The following is a 26,443-nucleotide window of genomic DNA, read 5'->3' on the forward strand; positions in this document are numbered from 1 at the left end:
ATATGCCAGTTTAAAAGTGCCAAACCTCAAAGATAAAGAGAAAAAAATTAAGCTATCAAAAAGAAATGGTAGAACACTTGAAAAGCAATAATAATTAGATTTAAAGTAGATTCCTGTTTAAAAGAAAAAAAAAAGATGATTTTTTTTTGCCAGAACTTGATTTTTTTAATCAGAAGATGATTTTTTTATTAGATGTTGATAGCAATTATATGCTCAAACTGGTAAAGGAAAATAATTTCTTATTGCCAACCTTCTCTATAGTTATCCATGGTGAGCTATCAGGAATTAAGGGGAAACAATCATTGAAGACTTTTTCCAATGTATAAGAAAAGAAAATTTTTATTTTTAGTTACTAACATTTTGGCAAATATTTTATTAATCTCTGCCTTCAGGATCTCTGCAAGAAAAAATAGACAAAAAGATTTGCAATTAGTATTTCATTTCAAATGTTAAAACTTGAAGAATTAGCATTGAATTAATAGAATAGTAATCTGTAATTTCCAAAACAAGGAAAGATTTTTTTTAAGTTAAATAATAAAGATATCAATAGAACAGAGATCAGAAAGTAGTGTGAAAGATGCAAAGTAGAAATATGGAAAAACTTTTTAAGAAGTAGAAACTAGTATACCATAGACCATAATCATAAAATAACTATCATTCTTAAGGATATTTTACTATAGGTTTAAAATATACTGTTACATGTTGCTAACAAGAAATATACCAAATTTAGCATATGATAGGAAATTTGTGTATAAAAAGTTAGAAATATTTAGCTGTTGCTTAAAAAAAAAAAAACAGCTACTGCTGAAAAAGAAAACAAATCCAAAACTTGCTCTCTTAAAACACATTTATTTAGCTCACATTTCTAAGAATAAGCAATTTCTGATGGATTCACCTGGGCAGTTCTTTTGGTCTCAGGATACTTTCAATTAATACAATTAATCAGCATTGTATTGAATGTTCTCCTCAATCCAAAAAGATAAAACAAAAGCAAAAACAAACAAAACAGCAATAATAAATAGAAACAGAACACAAAATTATCACTGTTAATGAATGATGCAATTGCCTCTGTAAATAAATTAAGAGAATCCACAGAAACATCTTTAAGAAGCAATGAGAGAGATTGACAAGTTTTTGAAATACTAATAAATGCCCCAAGTGGCTAGATTTCCTATATTAAAAAAAAGAATAAATATCAAATCAGATATAATTTAAAATGGTAAAAAAAAAATCAAACAAATTAACAAAAAAACTGCAGTCATCAGAGGAAAAATATCCAATAATGTTTAATTTCACCATTATCAAAGGCAAAGTTACTGAAAATATAAAAACAAACCAGAGAAATAATATGTTAACCACAGTAGTAAATCCAAACACTCAATTTCCATAGTAATCTCTAAATTAAATATAATTTTAATCATAATCAGAATTTAATAATCTGTTAATAAAATGCAAATGGTAAAAGACTGAGAAAAGCAAGAATGTAAGATGATGAAGAAAGTGTATAGTTAGAGAAAAAAGAGCATATCCCAATAGATATCAAGACATTATACAGCCTTTAAATCTCTATAAAAGGAAGAAATGGTTATCAACTACAGCAGTGTTTGGACTACCTTTTCTTTGAATGGATGTGTTTGCTTTGATGGAACTCTTGCTTCCTTGAACAGAATATTAGCTCAAGGAATAATTTGTTAATTTTTTCTTATTATAGAGATATTATAAAGATATAAAGGTACTGTAAGCCTTGACAGCTGGAAATTTTCTTTATTAATGTAACTGACTGTCTAAAATTTGATCGACTGCCAGAGACCCACTTCAAAGAGGCATTCATTTCAAAGATGGCTGTTTCGAGTAAGCACACTGCCAACCACTAGTGGATAAAAGCCAGCTCCCCGATCTGCCTTTGTGCTCGAGATTTTGGGTAATTTCAGTAACTGAACATTTGGGCTGTTTGGGATTTTTTCCTCCCCTAACTTTAGATTCCTGCTTTTATGTTTTAAATGCATCTATAAAGAGTGAGCTCTAGAAATACTAAACCCCGACCCTTGACACCAGTAAATGCTAAACCCCAGAGACACCCTGAGAGAATTCTTCTATTGACCGGCCCTATCTGCTTGCTAGATAATTACATTTAAGACAATGTTCCATGTTGTTCCAGATCTTCATCATCTTTGTTAGATCTTACCTGCTGTATGTTTTTATCCCTCGTTAATTTGGAATCTGCTAATTTCTCTGAACATTGGAGAACAAATGTCTTCTTAAATGTTCCATCCTATTTATATAAACGTTTATTTGGGGCTTTTTTTTTTTTTTTGATTCACTGTAGTGGAAAACACCAGCATGCAGCTTATAATCTGCTAAAGAAAGCAAATGTCCTATCAAATCAAATACAGCCACTCAGAGAACATGTGGTCCAAACACTCATTGCTTTGGTTGATAGCCATTAGTTTTCCCTTTTATAGAAATGTAGATCTCTGGTGAAATTCTCTAGCCTTTCTGTTATATTTTCTATCTTTGTTTCCTTCTATTTTCTTGAACGTATTAATCTTAATGGTTTTACTATCATTGCCAGCTAATTCTATTTTGTCAATATGATAATAGGCTTTTGTTTTTGTTTTTCGTCTGGGGGACTGGAGAGACAGGACTGGGATTTACAGTCTTGTTTCTTAATATGTGTAGTAATTTTTAGTTGGCTGTCCCACGTACTGTCTAAACCTAGAAGAGTCTCAAATGGCAGTGTATTTCTTCAGAGAGTGTTCACCATTTTCTTGGATAAGCAATTAGAGAGGGACATCATTACAGGCATGCCTCAGAGACATTGTGGGTTTGGTACCAAACCACCACAATAAAGCAATTGTCATAATAAAGTGAGTGCTATGAATTTATTTTTGTTTTCCAGTACATATAAAAGTTATGTTCACACTACACTACAGTCTATTAAGTGTGAAATAGCATTATGTTTTAAAAAATGCTGATACATGCTTTACTTTAAAACTGCTGTATCGCTAAAAAATGCTAACCATCATCTGGGCCTTCAGTGAGTTATTATGTTTTTACAGTGGCAACGTTAAAGATCACTGATCACAGATCACCATAATAATAAAAAAGTTTGAAGTATTGTGAGAATTACCAAAATGTGACAGAGAGGCAGGAAGTGAGCAAATACTGTCGGGAAAATGGCACCAGTAGTCCTGGGGGACACAGGGTTGTCTGTCCACCTTCAATTTGTTAAAAACACACACACACACACACACACACACACACACACACAGCATCTGCAAAGCACAATAAAGCAAAGCAAAATAAAAGGAGGTATGCCTGCATTTTAGTCCATCAGGCTTGAGCTAAGTCCGGGCTAGTTTGCAGTTTTGTTTAGATTCAGTACACTGCTGATTTACCTGTGTCCCGAGGACATAGCCCTCTGGGCCTTCCAGCTGAGAGCCTGTTTGTACAGTCGGGCCATTCACCCTGGTCCCCTAATTTTAATTACTGTCTGTTCAACAGGAATAGATGGAGAGGGGACAATGCTCTTCTTCGTCTTCCAGGGCTTTTCCACTTAAAGCCTTAGATTTCTGCTAAACTTTCAGTTTAAACTTTCAACTTAACAAATGTGTTTAGGGAGAATCAGCCACGTGTTTAAGGGCCCTCAGTTTCCAACGTGACTGCAGGCCCAGGAGACTTTTAAAAGCTCTTCTAGTTTCTCTGTCCCCAGGTGAGAATTCCAGCCTCCTGTTAGTTCCCAGTATAAACACATACGTTGTAATCGAGTTCACCTCCCCAGACTTTTCCGCTCTCTGGGATCTTCACCCCTCCGCTGACCACGTGTCGGCCATTCTCGGACACCATTCAACAAATTTCCTTGAAGATTTCAGGCTTTTCTCTTATTTATTAACAGGAGTATTGGTTAGTCAGAAACTGCTGATTTATCTAGACTTACATTTTGTATCACAAGAACCATTTGGCAAGTTTCATTAAATAGCTGGGATACAAACTGAGCTTGGAAGAAAGGACACTGTTCAGTAATAATCTAATCATTGAGCTGCTGGCTGCCTGGTTGTTCATTGATATGCTAGATATTTGTTCTTAAAATTTTAATTAAAATTGATTCAGGGATCCCACCCCATCCCCGAACAAAACCGGGATCCTCTCCAAAATTTCTGAGGATTCTATTATGGGGGTGGGTTGCACAACATTGTCACTCTTGGTGCCAGTCACCAACACAAATAATTTTTCTCTATTTTTTCTGGCTTGTTTTCTCTGTTACTCTTCTATGCCTGCTACCATCTTTCTCCTCAAAGTACCAAGTGCTTAAGGCATAAAGTATTAACCAAAGGTAGGGTGAACAGAATGGGGAAAGAGCAGCCCAGCTTAGCAGATGTCTAAAAGGGATAATCGATGAGGGAAATTGTAGCCTAAAAATCAATGTCAAACTCATTCTTTAAAAGAAAAACATCTTCACTAAAATACAATGTACAGCTAAATAAACTTAACTTATAGATAGATCCTAAAAATCATCTCCAAAGCGGAGTGGCATTGAGAGTTAGAAGAAGAAGAAATTTAGGTACTAGCCCAAATCTACCCAGTAAGTCTTCCTGTATTGGAGGAATCCCTACAAATCAGAGCTCAAAGACCCTCCCTAGGTGGAGGATCACAGGACACTGCAGGGTGATGCAGACGGAAGGACAGAGGCAGTTAATGTATATTGGGGTGTACTTTATATTAGAAAGAGAAAACCATACTTAAACAACTAAATAAGACTTTTTGAGTTGATGCATGAAAATATTACCAATTTTAAAATTCTGGTGAGATGAAAAAATTCAAATGGACACTGCTGAAAACTGAAGCAGTAGTCTGAAAGATCAAAGAGGAGGCAATGCTGCCCAAGGGAATGGTGCTTTCTCCATCCTCCCCTCTCCAGGTGAGCTGGGAGGCAGAGTATGTGTCCTTGGCACCTCCCTGCTCCATTGAGTCTTGTGGCTTTTTGCTACCTCTCTTGCTTCCTCTCATCTGGCAACCTCCAGTCACTTCCCCCTTTTCACCAAAGTCTTGAGAGCACTTTCCCCATCCATACTTGAAATCATAACTGGAAAAATCCATTGTCCAAAAGAGCAAGTTAACCAGCACTTCAGTCACCCATCAACACTCAATACCCGACAGTGATCACCGAAGCGGATTCATGTTTTATATGAAGTAAGTCAGACAGAGAAAGACAAATATCATATGATATCACTTATATGTGGCATCCAAAAAATAAAAAAGAAAGATATATTTATAAACTAGAAATAGACTTATGGACATAGAAAATAAACTATAGTTACCAAAGGGGAACAGGGTCGGGGAGAGGGATAAATTAGGCATTTGGGCTTAGCATACACACATTGACATATATGAAACAGATAAACAACAAGGACCCTACTGTATAGCACAGGGAACTATAGTTAATATTTTATAATAACCTATAATGGAAAATAACCTGGAAACAAATACATGTAGATATGCATACGTATAACTGAATCACTTTGCTGTACACCTGAAACTAATACACACTGTAAATCAACTACACTTCAATTTAAAAAATGACAGATGTGGTTATATGATGCCCTGAACCTCCCTAATCAGAGCACATACCACGCTGTGAGCTCTCTCCCCATTTAGACCGTAAGCTCTGCAAGGACAGGGATTTCTGTCTGACTTATTTACTATTTTCCTAACTGCTTCCCCAATGCTGGACACAGAGGAAATTTCAGATAAATATTTGTTAAATGAAAAAAAAAAAAGAAGAAGAAAAAGAAGAAGGAGGAGGAGCAACACAGAAGGATGCTTTAGAATTAGACTCTGGAAACAGGTGGCCTCCATTTGAAACCTGGTTCCTCTGCTAATTGTGAGGCCACGGCCAAGTCCTTGCTCTCAGTGGGTCTCAGTTTCTCCTTTTGTCAAGTGGAGACATGGAGGCAATTACTACTTCATTCTTATGAAGAGAGAGCAAAATATGAAGAATTTGAAATCACACACAAAATGCTACAACTTATAAAGGGCACATTTGAGGATAACTAAAAATTAAACAAATAAGTAGATGGAAAAATAATAATGAAACATCTAAAGGAATTACCTTGATTGAAGGAATATTGGAATTTAAGATTCAAAAATATGTATATAATCCCAGATAAATTCTGTAACTTGAGAGGTAAGAAATGATTTTACAAATTTCTAGACAATAAATTTAAATTGTAAAGAGAATAAATGGCGCTGAAATATTCATTTGCAAAATTCCAAGCTAATAGTCAATAGACCTTCTTTTAGTGACATTTGAAAAAAAAAAAAGAACTACAATAAAATAAATCTCTTCCTGTTTAAGATAACACTCATGTGACAACTAGGCAAGGGTATTTTAAAATACTGAATGTCTCAGAAAATATAAAAGCTATGTGCCAATTATAATGAAATTCTGTTGACAAAATATTTGGAGCTATAGCAGCCAACTGAAAATAAAATAAAAATGAATTTCCACAAAAAGAAAAGACAAATTATAAAATAAATAATATACGCTTAAACATGACACAAAAATAATGATTTGTGTGTATGATATATTCACATATGAAAGTAATCATGATAATATGATAGAAAAATAATATTTCTTACAAAATGCTTATGAAATGCATTTTATGTATCTTTAATAAGAATATACTCATGTATCAAATTTAAAGAAAACCACATGAAACACACACACACACACACACACACACTGAGCTCTAGTTCTCTGCCTGACGTTTTACTGGTTTACACTGGCTGTCCAGCGTGCCCTACTCCAGCCTCACATTGAATTACTATTCATCACCATTCTTACTCTCCTTAGAATGTTTTTCCTCTAAAAGAAATTCTGTTGTCAGCTCTTAAGTTAACATTGTTTTTCTCCTGCCATTCAACCTTCAAGATGGTAAGCACTGTCTGCTGTGTATGAGGCAGGATCCAAGCTGTCCAGAATGCAAGGAATTAAAACACACAGCTCTTGCTTTCAAGGGACTTTCCATCTACTTGGGGAAACAAAGATGATATGAAATATAACTTGCCACTGAAGTCAGTGAAATGTGAGTTACTTTAGAGAGATCACTAAAAGTCATGTTATTCAAGGAAGTGGAACTGTAACCGAAGGCAAGTTTGAGTGCCCGCAGCAACATGAAGTCAAACAAACTGAATCACTGGAGTTTGGAACAGAGAATGGTTTACTGCAGGGCCAAGTGAGGAGGATGGGGTGGCTCATGATCAAAAAAAAAGAAAACAAAACAAAACAAAAAAACCCTCCAAACTCCCCAGGGGTTTCAGCAAAGCATATTTAAAGGCAGGTGAAGGAAAGGGATTGCAGGGTATGTGATCAGATCCTGCACAATCCTCTGGTTGGTTGATGTTGAGGGAACAACAGGGCAATTAACACTGTCAACCCCTAGGCACCAGAAGGTCTGGGGGCCACGGGCTCTTGATCATTAAGTAGTTAATTTCTTCCCTTCGGTGGTGGTTTTTAGCATCTGAAAAACTCAGGAAACATGCATGAGATTCTGTGACCTGGGTACTTCAGAGAGGAGCTGCGACAGAGGATGTGGGGGAGGGATCTGACCCTGGAAGGCCCCACGGGGTCCTACTGGATTACAGAATGCAATTTGACTTCAAAGCACGGAGTCCATTCCACCAGGTAAAGAGAATCAGAGAACACAGAATACTCCAGTTAGGAGGGGAATGAAGCAGCATAGAGAGGACAGAAGGCAACAATAGTCCTAAGAATCTAGCCAGGGAGATGTGGCGAAGCAGAGACACGGCCATTTTAATTCACTACTGAAAACACAGGAAGTATTAAGCACTGTGCTATATTTCGTGCCCCTACCACCAAATAAATAAGATATTCTGCCATTAATCCTTTAGTTGCTCTAGTACCAAGTTGTGGTGGAAAGAAGAATGGGTACTAAACAACCTTCAGTATTTATTTGGAGAGTTGACTCCTCGCCTATGAAATAAGAAACACCTTGATTTGGAAAATAGCCAAATGATGGATTTCTATTTTTTTTATAATATGTAGAGTAGAAGGTAATTCTAAATATTGTGTTTTTTTTAATAATGACTTTATTTTTATCATTAACTACTAAATTGGTAATGACAGATTTATTTAAAGTTAAAAACCAGAGTGCAGATGGTAATTTTTAAATTACAGCATTTAGAAGTGGTATTACCCTAAAATAAGAACAAAAACATGGCATGTTTTCTCATTAAAATGTAGTTTTTCCTACAACCATCTTCTCTTTAAATTGTGATAGATAAAGTTTTCATTTTAGCAGCGAAAAATCCCCCCCAAATTCAGCTTCTTAGCCAAATAGCTATAGCAAAAGACAGACAGCAATAATGCATGAAGTCTCTGAGTCTAGGCTTACCCGGGGGTCTGTGCATACAATACCTTTGTTCATTCATTTTGCAATAGTAAAGTTTAGCTTAATCCACCATAAAATCACCATTAGTCAACAAGTCTGTTCTGCCTTGTGATCTTTATGCTGCCTCTTGAGAGACCAGGTTTTATTTGATGCAAGGAGATTTGCCAGACTAACTCCTAGGCTTAACTCCAATTGTCAAGCGCATTTGTAAATCTTACAGATTTTATTTAGAAGGAGAAAGAGATCGCTTTTAACTTTGTGTGTATTTGTATCTCTGGTTGCAGGGCTGTACATCACACTTAATGCGACCTTCAGATTGAAAATCCTTCTGATTTTCTTCATAATTTGCTACCAAGAACGTCTGCTTACTTACATTTGTCTCTAGGTTTTCTTCTTTAGATATGCTTTTCCCACTTCTATAGACATTCTCATCCTTTAAAAATGAGTGGGTCCAGCTAGCACGTTCTTTTTAAAATAATGAATAAACTCCACCAAAAAAATGACTGTTTAAAATTATATTAAATGAAAGATTCGATGGACTTTTCACTTTCACCCCATTGCAGCATTTTGAAGATTTTGTTATTCCCTTGGTTTTATTACTTTTTATATTTAATTTGTAATTTTATTTTTAAAAATGAAGTTCATGTTATTTGTAAGTTTTATTATTTTTAGCAAAATACTGAATAGCCATTGTCAGAAAATATATTTTTTCGTTGTGGCTCTTTGGGTTTGGTGAATGAATATCTAACTTTAAATTTACTTTGCATTGATTTTAAAATAAGAAATATTCTCAAGTTTGCCAATGTAGCTCTTAAAAAGATGACTTTGGGGGTCTTTTTCAGATTTCGCAGTCCTCTGGTAGGCAAATGCAATTATTTAATTTGATACGTACTGAGAAACCATGAAGGATTTTGTGTTTATTTTGTATTTCTTTGGCATTGTCAGATCCCTAGTCAAAATAAACATAAAATCTTTTCTCATTTTCCCATCATTTATTTTTGTCCTTCAAATGAGAACTCACAGCTGGTGGTATAATGTGCTTAATTTTCTCTATGGATTATAAGCATTTAAAATTCTGTTTTTATCCACAGGGCTTCAAGAGATCATTTAGAGTTTTCCCCCATTCCTAAATAAGATAGCACACACATAGTCTGTCCTGAGAATATAGTTGCAAATGACGCCTCAGACATCCTCTAGTGGGTGTGGGATCAGCCGTGCCCAGAGTCACTACTGTCAGTCATGAGGCTGTGACACTTTGTTTTTGTTCCGCTGTAGATCTCCTTTCTCTCGGTTCTCACTTACTAGCGTTTATCCAGTCATCCTTGGTAGGATCACAATGTCCTTTCTGGAAAGGCAGGGACTCAAAGCTTGACTACTGAGAAGGCAAACAGTCTGTACGCCATCATGACCCCAAAATGGGAAAGTGTGACTTGCAAGTGTAGTGATTTCTTTTAATGAGCTTTTTGCTCTACATCAAAACAAACAAACAAACAAACATGCTTTTGTTTTCTCCTTAGTGATTTCAACCTCTGTTGATATTAATTTTTTTACATATATATATAAAATATATATATTTTTACATATATATAATATATAATATATATTTTTTCAAATGGATTTATCAGCCCACACTGTAGCACCTTTTTAGACTCCTACTTACAGTGACAGCAAAAGAAATAAACAAAAAAACCCAGCTGATATATATTTTAAGCAATAAAAATATTGCTCATTTTACCATTCCATGCCACTTTGTTTTGCTTTTCTACTGTGAAAATGTAGGTTACACCCTTCTGCCTGAATTTCTTCCTTGCTCAGAATCACATAATGCTGAAGAACCCATCTACTCTTCCCTCTGCCTTAAGGCAGGGGAAACTTTAAAAACAGGATTTTAAGTAATTTTAAAAACAGGATTATGTGTTCACTTTTTAAAGCTCTCTAAGGATGTGTCTTTACAGTTTCCTTCAATGCTTATAAATATCGTGACTCCAAACATAATTTATTGTACTTTGACTCATCCATCGCCTACTAAAAATATAGGATTTGTTAAAGGTACGTGATAAATAATGGGTAGAGGGTTTCTCTTGAAGTTCATAGTCCTTTTTTTTTTTTTTTTTTTGGTAAGCTGCTGCTCGTATCTTCCACAGTTTCTGCAATTATTATATTGTTGTGATATGCTTATGAAGTGTCTCGAATTTGGGGTTGGGTTTCTATTTTTAAAAGCTTCTTTTTTCTTCTTTATCACCCTTTTCACCTTAATTAACCCTCATGCAAATTTATGTTTGTTGTTCATGAGCAGAGTCGCTGATATTCTTCAAGATTCATATTTTTGTTTTATGTGTATTTATGTTCTTTTTTAAAGTTATTAATATACAGGGTCTAGTATACATAGATGGACATACTTGATCAAAAAGAAGGACTGAGAGGTTTTCAAATGTATTTTTAATATGTTGATGATAGATGGGAGCTTCTTTTCGGGAAGAGATGTTTTCCTGCTGGCAGTGGGAAATAGGGCTTAAAAGAAAATGGAAAATAAACTTAGAAGAGTTACTCTATGGCATTGGATAAAATATTGATATTAATAAATTGATTCCTAATCTCCTTTAAGAACATAGTCAAAGTTATCTTGTATTCCTTGGTGGGGTCACTTAAGATGGTTATAACTATTTACCAGCATTATTTGTAAATCTGAAAGCAGAAACTTTAGACAATGGTTGTGTTTATCTGAGATTTAAAAATAATCAAGGGGAATTGTGGCAGATGGTCGAAGGGGTGACTTTCCATGGTGTAAATAGGAACATAATGACATATTGGACTGTGCCTTTGTGGTTTGGCAGAGACACAAGTGAGGCCAGGAGGATGTTCACAAACAAAGGAACAGGCAGAATCAGCCTGAAAATTGAGATTATGGCAACCCTGGGATTAAAAGAAGGGGAAGTCAAGAAACAGGAGAAAAAGAATAAACCTTCGGTAGAGATGAGAAGGCGATCAAGAGAGATTCATCCATTTTGGTTTTAATTTCTTAATACATGTCAACATAGCAAGGGGACTGTAACAGAAGACAAGTTCCTGCTGAGTATATTTCAAATCATTATTTATCAAGTACCTATTATGTGAAAGGATCTTTGCAGGAAAAGAAAAGAACATTGTTTCCTGCAGGAGCTCTGATAATAGTTAAATTATGAATGGAACTTATTGCTGCTGGAAGACCAGAAAAAATGGAAACAATGTGAAGCCAGGCATATTTATCTGTCTGGTGGAAGTTAATTTCTATTTTCTAGCTTTTTTTCCAGACAAATTTTTTTTTAAGTTTAGTCCAATTAGAGATCCACATCTGAAGACCTCAGACATTTCTGCTGTTGTGAAGGACTTGGAAATAAGACTTTAATAGTCTGCTGGGCTAGGCTTGAGATAAAGTTTATCTTTGTGCCTACGTTATCAAATAAGGGATCCGTTGAAATAGCAGGCGGTGTATGGCATCCAATAATCTAAGAATTTTGAAGAACATATGATTTTAATACCTTCCAAGATGTAACTTCGAACTTTAATATAGGATTTGTTTTTGGCCCAGGGAGTATCTTAAAAGCATATCTTATTTTAACATGAACTGCACCACAGTTTATGAAAGTAGCACAGAGATTAGAACCTCTTAAGATCTTTTAAAATAATGAACAAAGAAATAATAGAGCACATGCTACTAGTTCAAGAAAATTGTATCTGAGTTTTAGAAGCACTTTGTTTCTTGCATTATACTGTTGTATTCTGTAGGCTTCTGTCCCCGTAGAAATATAGAAATTAGAAGTGTACCTATCCATCCAAACTTAAATTTTAATATAAATATTTTTTGTGCATAATTCCCCCCCAAATTGCCAGTGATGAAACCCCTGGACTTCTTACAGCTACAAACATAAGTTTTTGTCATTATTATGGTTTTTCAAAGCACTCCAAATTTTAATTCTTTCACAGTCATCATGATGATATTTTTAAATATCTCCGTGAATCAGCACTTACATATCTGGATGACAGCCTCTCTGCTTCCTCCTATATATGCCCAGATCCTTTTCTGAACAAGAAATGGGATATATAACAAAATGAGTAATGCACTGTCCTCTGTTTTGAAAGATTAAAACCCATTCAAGACTATTTCCACATCACATTGAAGATACAGTTGCTGGGAATGTTAGGAGTTATACCGATTATACTCAGAAAGACGTTAATTACTAAGTGAGGTTCCAAAACTTTCTGTGCAATTTCTAAGGCACTTTGGGTACCTAAATTCATATAAAGCATGTAGAATTCTCTCACTCTTTGTTTCAAAGACCCTACATATGACATATTTTTCTAACTCTTTTATCATCACAGTCAAGTTTTTCTAAACTGGGTTTAAGTATCACTTTTAAGGTACCCAAACTTATGCCCAGTATTCTAGTGAAGTCTTATTATTTGAAAATAATAGATGTTACTGAAGAGAACTCCCGTATGATACTTTTCAAAGTTTACTCTATCCTACATCTTTATTTCGTGTCTTCTTGTTAGTTTAAGATCTTTGTGCTATCTGTTTAGAATCTCCTTGAGTCCTAATCCAGTACATTAGCTTAGCTTCCAAGTGTTCTGTAACCTTCTGTCTTCATTTGAACACTTAAGAGTTAGAATTAGAACCACATTATCAGAGATTGTCCTTTATTTGACATTAATACTGAGCAGTTCTCATCCACAGACTTTACATCCTGCTATGGTTCCCTGTGTTCAACTCATATTAGTTTTTTTATTCACTTTAAACGTCGTCTTTCAAGTTCAGGGATTTGTTGTTGCTCTTGTCACCTAATATTGCAGTTTCAGCAAGATGGAGTTTATTCTCATATATATGTATATATATTTTTCCTTATCTGTTTCATTTTTGTTCAAAGGTTTCTTGTTCAGTTTCAGTGAGTCTGCTGCCAAGTACATTTTTTGCAGTTGCAGTGAGGTACACAGTATCCCCTGTCAAGAGCTCTTTATTCTCCTGTGCTAAGCCTTTCTAAGTAGGAAGCTCTTCGCTTCCTGAATCCTCTTTTCTTTTCAAAAGTTAAACCTTCAGCCGGAAAAACAAAAGAGCATTTTCATGTCTCCATGTCTAAGAGCTTTCTGTCTGAGAACTTAAAGTGTGCTAGAAACATAGTCTGGCCCTCTTCTCATTTCTGATCATACTTCTGATTGCATTTCCAGTCATTATCTTTGAAAAGAGCATGCTTCCTGATGTAAAAAAGGAATGTGAAGTGGACACTAGGCTAGAGCCATAGAGGGAGCCCTTCTACACTGCATGTTATCATGTCATTCCACACGTTATGATGTCTCCTGAGACAGGGACCAGTGTCTTACATCTTTTCCTCGGAGGAGCAGCAGTGAGATTCTCAGACACTTGTGCCTGTGAATACTTGTTCATACCTTTTCCTTAGGTGAAGAAATTGTGCATATAGGCAAGCTTATCTTCATCATGGTGCAACATCCTACAACTGATAGATGTGTTTACTTAAAGGTCAAGTGTTCTGGGAGACTACCTGTGACCATTGTCCTCCTAAAACCACAGGGGAGTCTCCTCTTTTCCTCTTATTACTCTGAAACCTTTCAGAGTAGGCAATTGATATACTTTTTTAAAAAGTTATCTTCTACCAGGTAAGGAAATATTTTTAATAAATTATTAGATAATTTGCTTATGCTCTGTAACAAACCTTCAACAACTCATATATGTGTGTGTATGTATGTATATATGTGTATATACAGGTTTTATTTACATATATAACATACATCATTCATGTGTCTGATATCTGTATTATGTTGAATATTTGAGAACGTGGTTGTCTTTCTGTTCTAATTTGGCACTGTACAATCAAGAAAATGTAGCTGTGGGGTATTGTATCATGACTGTCATAAACATGCTCTTAAGTAACAGAACTCCAGTTTTCAGAATAAAAGCGATTGATATGAGAAAAAGAATCCCTAAAAGTAATTGTCTAATGATTTACTAACTTTTTAGTGGAAGTAATTAAATCACAGTTGTGGTAGCAGGTTGGAGTCTCTGGGAAGCAGGCTCCAAACTGGAGTTTAGAAGGCAGGGTGTTTACGGGAGGGTGCCCTTGGGATCGACATCTGTGGACCAGAGTGGAAGAAAGAGAAAGAATGAGAAACTGAGCTGTGATCCCGGCTGACCCAGTAGGAAAGCTCTGGAAGTAAACTTGCCCTTCAGTAGTGCCTGCATTCAGTAGAAATACCTCAACCTTTATGTCCTTGCAGCAATGAGTCATTGGTTGTGTGCTGCTCCATAAGGCTATGACCTTGGGCCAGGTCGCAATCTACAGCGAGGACAACAGGTCGCTCCATGAAGAGGTGCTGAGCAGCACATCCAAGCGTGCGCCAAAGGGGTCTTTTAGCCAGCAGATGGGGAATGAGGAATACCGATGCTCAGATAAACATGCACTGTGTGCTCCCGAGGCCACCAAGACCAGTGAAGTGAACTGGAGGAGAAGAGGCAGTATGACACGGTGCTTTTGAGCAACGTTCTAGATGTACTGGGGTTGCAGCTTGATTATTCAGTACCCCTGTGACTTGGGGCATTTTACCCTCTGGGACGCGGGTCATTTATTTTTAAATTATGATTTCTAGTAAAAATGATTTCCCCTAAAATGGAAGGAATTTAACATCCTCTCCCTCAGAGGGTTGTGCACATTGATCAAAATATATCATGCAGTCATTTACTATAGTACATAGCTGTTAAAAAGCACATAAAAATGGAATTAACTATTATATTCCTCATTAACTTTCCCATGGTGTGCCCACTATAACAGGAATGTTTCAAATGAGTCTAAAACACTTTATCAATTTGTCTGGTGTCTCCATAAATATATTATCTGTATCAGTGGCTCTTAAACACTTTTGTATAGTAACGTCTCCAGAATAGTTTGCTGAAAATATAGATGTCTCTTTCTATTGTTTATATTCAGAGTCACCAGGTTTGGGGTAGACCTCTGGCTCACCCCGAAGTTTGGCATCCACATGTCCTTTTATATCCTTTGACTATTATGTCTACGCCCCGAATGCTTACTGCTTCCTGCCTCTTCTGTCATCCACTCTTGCCCCTTCCCTTTGGTCCAGGCTCTGTTAATTTTCCACATAGGTTTCTCAATTTGAGAACTGGTGTTCATTACTCATTAATAATCTCTCTTTCATGTTCCTGTGTCCATTTCATAAATGGAGAAAACAAATCTCACATGCCCATTGTATCCATTAAAGGAAATGTGAATCTTGAATGGCGGCTTTACTAAGTACATTTTGTTCTGCTTATGTCTGTCATAGATAACACAGCCAGCATTCTGACAAGGCGGAGGAGATTTAGTCGAACTATTCAGGATGTGTATTATCTCCCCATTATGATCTCTGATGGTGGAATCCCCTCTCTCAGCAGCAGCAGCACCCTCACCATCAGGGTTTGTGCATGCGAGAGAGATGGGCGTGTGCGGACCTGCCATGCAGAAGCCTTCCTGTCCTCGGCTGGCTTGAGTACAGGAGCCTTAATCGCTATCCTTCTGTGTGTTGTCATTCTCCTGGGTAAGTCATTCTGAATCCTATTGTGACTGTACCCTATGGTGGTGCGTTAGAAAAGAGAGAAAGACGACAGAGAAGGAGAGTCATTTTGACAAAACTTTAGAATGAGAATGCATTATGTGATGACAATGCCTACACTGATTTTCTTTTCATTAACTTTCTCACTACCTTAGATAATCTAGAAATAGTTTGGTTCAAACGTGATGAAAGACTTGAAATACCAGAAGAAGGCATGGAATAAGAGAAATCTTTTGAAAAGGATTTATTTTAGAAAGAATTGATATTAAATATTCTAAATCTCATAATGAATGGGCTTTTGCAATTTATTTCGAAGAACCTTAGTGGCATTATTCTACAACAAAGCTGAACAACAAATAAGAAGAATGAATTTCTTGTACAAATTTCTGTGAATCTAAAATATTAGTTGATCATCAATCTTCACTGAATTTTAAAGGAATAAGCCTAAATAACCTTGGTCTCAGAGATACAAAATTTTATTAAATTAAAAATTATACAATTTTTAGTTTATTTTTGTATTACTTTCATTTTAATAGAACTAAGATATTTTCTTTAATTGTATGTTATCTTTTTAATAGTTGAAATCTCATCACAACTGCATTTAAAGCTAATATTACCCTAAGCTCTTTAGAATTGCTTTGCAAAACAAGACAGCAAATCCAGATTTTTATAAGAAAGAGACATATAAAAAATCTTTTGCTTTATAATTTAAAATGGGTACATATGTATTTTTCAAATGTGTCCTCTTTACCGTTCTCTTAGCAGCCTTATCTTTTGCTCTTTTCTTGCTACTGTACAAACATAAAAACAAACAAACAAATATACTATGTACTTTTGTGAGACAGAGATATTCTTGCAAGAAACATCCTTTGCTTCATTCCTGGCTTAGGAGGCAAATCACTTGTGTAGTGGAGCAGAGATCAAGGCGGAATGAGACTGAGAAGTGGAAAGGGTGTTTAGGCAGGGGTGCGGCAGGTCAGGGCTTCCTTGGGCATGACAGAATGGTGGGCTTTGTTCTAGGAATGTAAGGACAAGTTCAAAGCAAGAGTGTCCTACCATCCAATTTTCATGTTGAAAAAAGATGACTGTGAACGAAGTAGAGAACAGATCTCATGATGGCAAGAGAGCATCTAGGCAAACCGGTTAGGGATATGAATTTGCTCACTCAGACATAACATAATTTGGACCAGCATCCTTAGAGTGCAGTTGAAGAAAGGGAGATAATGTCAAGATATTTTAGGTGAAATCAAAAGTGATCTTGTACAATATGATGCAAATCGCAGGATGCAAATATTTGCCAAAATCTCCACTGAATGTTTACTGGAATTACCTGAGATTCCATTTGAAAACTGCAGTGTTAATTATTTCATGTCATTGAACAAATATTTAATGTTTATGACATGGTATCTTTTCTTGAAACAGGTTTCCAGAGGCTAAAAATAAAATAGCCAAAAATTAAAAAAAAAAAAGTGATCTTGGATAAACTGGATAGAAGACTGAGCATCAAAGTGGACTGCTCATCTCTTGCAGAGTGCGGGCCCTGACTTTCCTTGGGCTGGGGGACACGGGAAGTGCATTTTATTGAAGTCACCACAGCAAGAGAATAAAAAGATAGATTAGAACTGAGCTGCGAGGAGCTCCAGTGAGATCACTTAGTCAAGAAGGGTGAGAGAGCAGGCAGCAAAGGAGAAATCACAGAAGAAGGAGGAAAATTAGTAACGTGTACTGTCCTAAAAGTCAAAGGAAATAACTATATTGAAGGGGTATAGTCAACTATATTAAAAGCTGCTCAAAAGTGAAGCAAATTGCATAGCAAAAAGCATCAGTTGCACTTAGCAATGTGGAGCTCAGAGGTTTGAGGCACTGTAACAAGAACTATTGGACGACAGTATTGCCTTTTGTAGTAGATCATGGAGGAGAAGGCAGCCAGGAAAATTAGGCTTTATTGATTCTGTTTATTTATATATTGATTATTTATATATCCAATATTATTTCAGAATTACAAGTGACATTCTGAGTCTGTGGGCTAGATACTTTCTGAATGAGAATATAAAACCTTACAATGTAATGAAAAATATAAATTATATAGAGAGAGATTGCTGTTCTCTTTAGACGTTAACAAATTACTTTTTCCTTTGAAAATTAAAACCAAAGATTGCAATCACGGCTACAAAAAAAAAAAAAAAGATTGTGGTTTCCAGGGGCTTGGGGAGAGGGAGGGAGGGAGGAATGAATAGACGGAGCACAAGGGGTTTTTAGGGCAATGAAATTATTCTGTACGATACTATAGTGGTGGCTACATGTCATTATGCATTTGTCAAAACCCATAGAATGTACAACATCAAGAATAAACCCTAATGTAAACTGTGGACTTTGGTTGATAATAATGTGCCCATGATGGTTCATCGACTGTACCAAATACGCCACACTGATGAGGGATGCTGAGGGTAGGGGAGTGTATATGTGTGGGTGGGGAGGGCTATGTGCGAACTCTCTGTATTTTCTGCTGTGAACCTGAAACTGCTCTAAAAAAATAAAGACTATTAATGAAAAACAAACAAACAAACAAAGAAAAACGTCAAATCACAAACCAAAAGCAAAACAAAACCCCAGAAGATAAAACAGCAACTACAAACATTGAACCCTCTAGGATTCCTAAATGAGCTGCAAAGAATACAACACTGTGACTTTTTGTCAGTCAACTATAGGTCAATTAGGAAAAAACAAAGCAAAACAAAATTCTGACATGAATCTAAGTTCTTCCAGAAACCGTATTATGAAAGATATTTTTATTAGTGGAGGCTTGTTACCTTTGGCTTTTATTTTTATTTATTGTCAAAAAATTACTTTTGTCTACTAAGATAAAAACCTTTAAAAATTGAAAAATGTCAGTATAATGTACATTTAGGTGTATTATGTGACATTACATTTTATTATTTCATAAAACAATATTTCCCTTTAACAGATGTTACGAAAATGTTGTTTTCCCCTTTGGGGTAAATAAGAGAACATTTCTAAATTTTATGCTATCCCTCATGGCTAATGAAGCAAAGTCGCCGTTCAGCATGTTTGGTTCTTCAATTTTTATTGAAACTCAAATGTGTCTTTACAGTTTTATCCAAAAATTGAGAATTTCCTAAGCTTGGGTTTAAACAATCATTATTTGTAATGTAATTTATATATTTCATTACATTGTAAGGGTTTGTATTCTTATTCGGAAAGTATCTAACCTATAGACTCTGGATGTCATTTGTAATTTTCAAATAATATTGGTTAATGTGTGAGCTCATAGTTTTCAAAAAAAGTATCACTAACACTGGAGGTAGCAACACTTTATTTTAGAACTGGTAACGCTCAAATAGCATTTCACCTTAACAGCTAAATAAATCATGACATTAATATTTTAATATTGAAAAATGTTTTAATTAGAAGCCGTTTGTGAAAATGAGTGTGACTGTAGCAACTCAGCCCTAGTTTTGCCACTAATTAACTGTGTGATCTCAGGGACCCGTCCAGTCTCTTGCTTCTTTTTTCTAAATCTGTGAAAATAAAGTTTCAACTAGAATGACCTTAGAGTCATCTGTAAAAATTTCATGGTGCTTATGTATGTTTTATGATAGATTAAATGTGGTTCGATATTTTACAGTTTGGTCAGATGCCATGTATGTATATATCGATTACTGGAAAACGGTGCTTGAAAACCAAAGGGTCTAACTTTAAGTGCTAAGTGTGCACGTTGTGAGCTGAGTTTTGTTTTGCCAGAACTACCTTCGTAGATCCATTTCATGGAATGGATAGGAGAGAATTTAGAGGGAGCCTTCATGATGCAGTCAGAGCTTGGCACTAAAGGAAGGGGTGTTGGAATCCTCTTTCCCTCCCAGGGATCCTACATTTCTTTCCCAACCAACCCACCCATTCGTTGTCAGAGGGACCAGAACAGTTGGCAGAGCAAATCTAAATCACGTTTGGTGAAAAAAATCATTGAATCAGGATCTGAATCAGACCTCTCCCAGCTACCCTCGTGGTCCGCACATCACGCGCAAGCCACTGATATGGATGCGTCCACCACAGCGCTTGCTTCTACTCTTGGATGTAAATTTCCTCGTGAATGTGGATCAAGGTGGATAGGAGAGAGGAGACTGAGGGACAAGGACAGAAAGTGGAGTTGGTGAGAAGCTAATTAGCAACCTGTTTGCCATCAGAGCTATTTTAAATGAACTTGTGGGCTCCCCTTGGTTTGAAAAAAGTAAGCTTCAATGAGAAGTATCATTACCAGTGATGACTACAGAAGCTAATAAAAATAATCTCCCTGACTGGGGCCACCTCATTCTACCCAATTTAGTATTAACATACGATGGTATAAAAAAGAATCAAGTGATGTTTCAGGGTAAAAAAAAATCTGCTATGAAAAATATTTGGGGGCAGTGTATTCAGAGTCAGTACAGAATGTTTTCAAATGCAAGCTGTATATCAGTTTAACTTATAAAAACTCAAAGCCCCTTAGGACTCCAAGCACTAGAATGATAGCATAAATAAGGAAATACAATATGTGAGAAAACAAATAGAAAAATGCTTCCACAAGTTTGAATTCCTTTATGAATTAAATAAATGAATGACATAAAAAATTCTTTTTAATTTTCTAGTATACAAAGAAATACATGGGTTTAAAATCCTGGCCAAACTCAAAGGGAAGAGAAAGAAATATACTAACCGAGACTAAAATACTCCTTAGACTAAAGACATCTCAAAGATACTATAGTTCATTCGTTTCATTCCAGATTACATTTCCAAACTTCAAAAATACCAGAAATTATTTATAATATAATTTTGAACAAAGGACAAGCTCTGTATCTGTCTTTTTTTTTTCCCACACCATGGCTCTATCATGTTATGTTTTCTCAGGTGAACCACTGAAGGAAGTGCTACCCTTTTATTCTTGCAGGGTTTGATAGACCGTGGGGGACTCATTTGAATGTATTTATTTGCCTGCCAGTTTTTAAATAAGGATTTAACTCTCAAAGTTATATATATAATTATTATCTTCACTCATTCTCTTTTCAATAAATTTGGCTTTGGGATGTTTGGGGAAACATTTAGTTTGGTTTCCAAACTTCAAAAAAAACTGTTTTCAGGAAAAATTAGGTGTTTGGGATTATTACTAGCCATACCCTGATTAAAAAATATATTTAAAATTATTTTCCTAGTGAGGCTGTTACTATTCCTGAAGGTTCATTTAACACAGTGGCACTCAATCACTCTCACGGAGGTTATTCTTTTGTTCATCCACACACAAGAATTGTTTACGGAGTATCTGCTGTGTGCCATCTGTTTCAGAAACCTCTACCGACCAAACATGAGTGCAGAACAATTCATTAGGCGCACACCTTCTCATCCCTGCTTCCACGTTTTTCTCTGAGTTGATTTGAATCTGCCTCTTACTAGACAGACCATATGTCCACATTCATCCCGATGTCCTGACGTAATTATAAAGGAAATCTCCTTCCACTCTTAAAAAGTGTCCCAGATTGTATGACTAATTATATGTTGATCTTTCTATTAAATAGGTATGTAACAAATCTAGGAATCCTTTGTCACTGGCAAGTAACTCTCTCTGTCTAGACGAGAGAGATGTTAGACTCTAAATTCAAACTCAACTAGTATCTTGAATTTTGAATCAAAGCATATATATCAGGAATATTTTCTTAAATTGGGGGCAATATGCAAATAGAAATTATTACAACAATAAACCCTGCATTATCCACTATGTTTCATTAGGGAAATATAACACTAATATTGGCAAAGGGTGCAAATTACCTCCGTACTTTGATAGTAGTATTGATCACATTCTCCATTATATATGAACATAAATTCCCTTGACATCAACCACCAGCCATTTAAACATAGAAGAAAATAATGAATTATTGACAAAAGTAGGAAATTTTACTATAATAAATTAGGCAGTCTGTAGAAATAGATGCTTTAACCCCAAACAGCCTCCTCACTTAGTTATAAAGATGAGCAGATATATACGTCGGATGATAAATAAAAACCTCTGGATAGAATGAAGTATGTTACTTGAGGATACTGCTTGGGTCACTGACTTAGAAAGCTGTAGGCTGGATTTACACTAAAATAAATAGTGCATACTGACTGCATTCAGCAAAGTTTTTTTTCCCCCCAAATAAAGTGCTATCTTAGAAAATGTCCTTGAAATATAAGCTATGTGAATAAGAAGCTATTGTGTTCTGTAGTGGAGCATTTGCAGGGGGTAAGGAGGGTAACTAGGTTTATTTACTTATTTATTTATTTTTGGAGGACCTGGGGATTGAACCCAGGACCTTGTACATGCTAAGCATGTGCTCTACCACTTGAGCTATATCACCCCCCTCCTTGTAACAGAGCATTTCTGAAGCAGAGCCACACGTGGCATCAGCATTACATTTTCTGCTTTCTGTAATCACTCCCTTCCAAACAGTGACCCAGCGTTTCCCCATGTCTGTCATAATCTCCCCCATTGCATTTCCCATTACCTAGTCAGTATCCTTTTATTCCATACTTTTCCAGATGATTCCTTGACCCACCCTAAAGATGTTTTGTCTTTTTTTTCCCCCTTCATTCCCACAGGCTCGCACTTGCCTCTTCTCTGCAAAATTAGATTCTACCCTGGACACTGTGACCCCCTCTTCCCACACAGAGTGGACTTCCTGCTCATAACTATCCTCCCTTCTGGCTTGAATATCTATTACTCGTCCTCTCCATATTTTCAAGTCCTAGAAGCACATACACACGATGACATCTAGTTCCAATACAGGCAAAGCTTATCTGTATTGTTTAGGGATGTACATAACAAAGGGTTAAATTATAAAGAGGAGCAAAGAAATAATAGCAAAGCAAGAACAGAAGTAACTCTTTAGAGGTGAGGGGTAAAAGGGTGGTTGCGAGGGTGTCAGGTATGTTTTTTATCAGAGGATAGCTAACCTGGTGTTCATTTGCTTCATGACCATTTGTTAAAGCTTGCATATAATCAGGATTGCTAAATAAAATACAGTGCAGAGACATAAATACATAGATAAACACACAGAATACAAGATAGAAATGTGAATTTCAGATAAAAAAAATATACCTGCGTTTATGTGTGTGTGTGTGTGTGTGTGTGTGTGTGTGTATATGTATACACCTACAGATATATTGCATAGGACATACTTATGCTATACACGTGTGTTAATATAAAAGGCTATAATATACTTATGATATATATGCTATAATATATTATAGCACAAATGTGTCCCAGGCATAAAATCGGGATGTGTATATGTGTGTGTGTGTGTGTATGTATACATATATGTGTATATAAATATATAAACTATATTTATAAAATATTTGCATATTGCATGGAACATACTTCATTGTATATATATATGTACACATATATATGTGTATGTGTACACATTATATATAGTGTGTAAATAAATACATATATTACACATGTATTTTTGTTCTGTTTCATCTCATACTTATGTATAATACATATACATATATTTTTGTTGTTCACCTCAAATTTATATTTAATTGGGTGTCCTGCATTATTTGCTAAATATAACAACTCTACATTATGCTTGAATATATTTCTCTGATTATTATATTGTAAGGAATGTTTAAAATACTAAGTAATATTATAAACCCTAGAATATCGGCCAAGAAGAAGAAAACATTCTGTAGAGGTGAAGTAAAGGATTCTGGGCCTAATGACACAAAGTAGAAATGAGGTAATTCTTTTTCTTTGGTAATGGTTTAATACTATCAAATAGAATAATTTGAAACTACTGAAAAACGGCCAAAGCAAAATAGCCAAGACCATTTTCTATCAGTTTATCCAATGGTTACAGCATTATTGGTAATAAGAACTAATTCCCTGTATTTGGTGAGTTAGCCTAAGCCACACGCCCAACAGGTCACTCAGTTCCTTGTTCTGTATTTTTATTTAAATAACAAAGTTGAGTATAGTAATGGGAACATCATCACCTTTGATGTGAGAAGTCATAAACTGCAACCCAAGCTTTTCCACCTGCCATTTTTGTGATCGTACGATACTTGGTATTTTCTTGTTGTTGTTTTACATTTTATCATGCAATTTACCCTAAGTGTCAGTTTCCTCATTTTAAAAATAAGGAAATCCCCAGTTTCGCTGTGAGTAACTATACTTAAATTAAAAAAAAAAAAAAGCAAGCAGAAAAAAAATGTATAAAAATGAAAACATAAGAAAATAAAATAGGAAAAGAAAGTTAATATAAAGAGCACTATGTAAATGGAAAAATTCCTATGAAACATAAAGTGTGTGCAAGTACAATAACATCTTTTGCAGCTTGACAAATAAATGCAGTTAATAATGCATGATACTATTCTAAAGGCCAAAGGACGTAAAATATTACTAATTTGGTTTCCTACAAACATCAGAAGGAAATTGTTAAAGGTCCGGGGCCCTTCTTTCAGTTTTATGGAAACTGAAAATATCCTACCTTTAGTGTATGTCCCTAGAAGGACTAGGTATCTAGAGACACACACACACACACACACACACACATTCCATTGTTTTCCAGTCAAGATTTCATTCTGCTTTTGCAGCATCTTTTCCGCTCCGTGTAAACACAACAACCTGAGCCACGGATCCTGAAGGCACTGCCTGGCACATGAAAATATCATGGCGTTCCCCAGAAGATCAGCAGTCCCCAGTGTTGTTTTGTAGAGAGAATTGTTTTCCACATTCTTTGGGATGCTAAAAAGGCCCGCAGTGGTGTGCAGCAAGGGCAGGGAGCAGGGCCGTGTTACCGCGTAAGCCTGAAAGGGGAGCAGTTGATGACCGTGGTTGGGAACTGCTGATGTCATGTCGCCCGGAATATCCTTCTTCTTTCTCTAACCCTTCCTCCTCCTCCTTCTTTTCCTTAGCGATCGTAGTACTTTTTATCACCCTGCGACGCAGCAAGAAAGAGCCCCTGATCATTTCCGAGGAGGACGTGCGGGAGAACGTGGTCACCTACGACGACGAGGGGGGCGGCGAGGAGGACACGGAGGCCTTTGACATCACGGCGCTGAGGAACCCGTCTGCCGCCGAGGAGCTCAAGTACCGCAGAGACATCAGACCCGAAGTGAAACTCGCCCCCAGGCACCAGGCATTGTCCACCCTGGAGAGCATAGATGTTCAGGAATTTATTAAGCAGAGACTGGCGGAAGCCGACCTGGACCCCAGCGTCCCCCCCTACGACTCTCTTCAGACTTACGCCTACGAGGGCCAGCGCTCGGAAGCGGGGTCCATCAGCTCGCTGGACTCAGCGACCACGCAGTCAGACCAGGATTACCAGTACCTTGGAGACTGGGGACCCGAGTTTAAGAAGCTAGCGGAACTCTATGGAGAAACAGAATCTGAAAGAACAACTTAGGGTTGGGGGGGCAGTTCTTGCAGCCTTCTAGAATTTGCTTCCCGATCAAGTGGAGATTAAAAACCTCAGCAATGGCAAGCGAGATGCTTGGGAACAGTACTTGGAACTGAGCAAGCTGAGCACAGCTACGGAAGAAACAAGTGCCCTTTTCATGAACGGAACTGGGTTATTTAATCGGAAGAAAGTCAAATTAAAAAAAAAAAAAAGAAAAGCTATTGTTCCTTGTGTATATTTTCAGTTGCTCAATAAAGTCTGTGTACTGTTTAATGAAGAATACCTGAATTAAGCCAAACAATGATATTTGTTTCAATATTTTGTGAATTCTTTTCAAAAGCAAAACTAAACAAAAATGTTCGAAAGCACTTCTGGCTCTGATGTCTAGCGGGTGGTACACTGCAAATGAAACTTGCGAAGGTAATCACGACCTCTTTTTCCGCTTTTCTGGGTGGACTCTTGAGACCCACACCGTGTTATTGTGACACACCTCATTCGCTTTGTCTCGTGTTGAAACGGCTTAAGGTATTTCCCATAAACCAGGCCACCCTGTCACAGACTTGGATGTGCTTTTTTCTTTGCCCTCCCCACTTCTTTTCTCCATACGAAATTGATGGAACATGGGGATTTGCTGCTTGCACTATGATGTATGCAACTTATGTGCACCAGCCGTGCACGGCTCTCAAGCACAGAGATTACTGTCTCTGTCCTGCCTGCCCCCTTTTATTTTAACAGGAGAACCCCCTGTTTTTAAATGGATGAAATGAATGTTTTAAGATATACTCAGATCATCTGATATGTCAGGGAAAGATTTAATTTTAAGAAGATAGCTACAGACCATATCCTTTACAAAACGTTGAGTAACTCTATTCTTTTTTTTTTCATATGTTTTAGTACATTTATACCAGCAGTTCTGAATGTCCCTGTACCCAAAATTGTCAAAAATTTTGCTGATTGGTTTAGACTTCAGTCTCATTTGCTTATGTTTAACCTGACAGTCACCAAAAGAAT

General features: G+C 36.3%; 1 protein-coding gene across 1 annotated transcript in view; it reads left to right on the forward strand.

Annotated features, from left to right (window-relative positions):
• The window catches only part of CDH18 (cadherin 18), an 889,079-nt gene extending 863,367 nt beyond the window's left edge, over positions 1 to 25,712 (forward strand). The window contains exons 12-13 of the mRNA XM_072958825.1: positions 15,738 to 15,989; positions 24,948 to 25,712. Coding sequence (XP_072814926.1) covers positions 15,738 to 15,989; positions 24,948 to 25,438 — 743 coding nt within the window. The 3' untranslated portion in view covers positions 25,439 to 25,712. The remainder of the gene's footprint in view (positions 1 to 15,737; positions 15,990 to 24,947) is intronic.
• Positions 25,713 to 26,443: the final 731 nt, after the last annotated feature.

This window comes from Vicugna pacos, chromosome 3 (genome assembly GCF_048564905.1).
Source record: "Vicugna pacos chromosome 3, VicPac4, whole genome shotgun sequence".
Lineage (NCBI taxonomy): Eukaryota > Metazoa > Chordata > Mammalia > Artiodactyla > Camelidae > Vicugna > Vicugna pacos.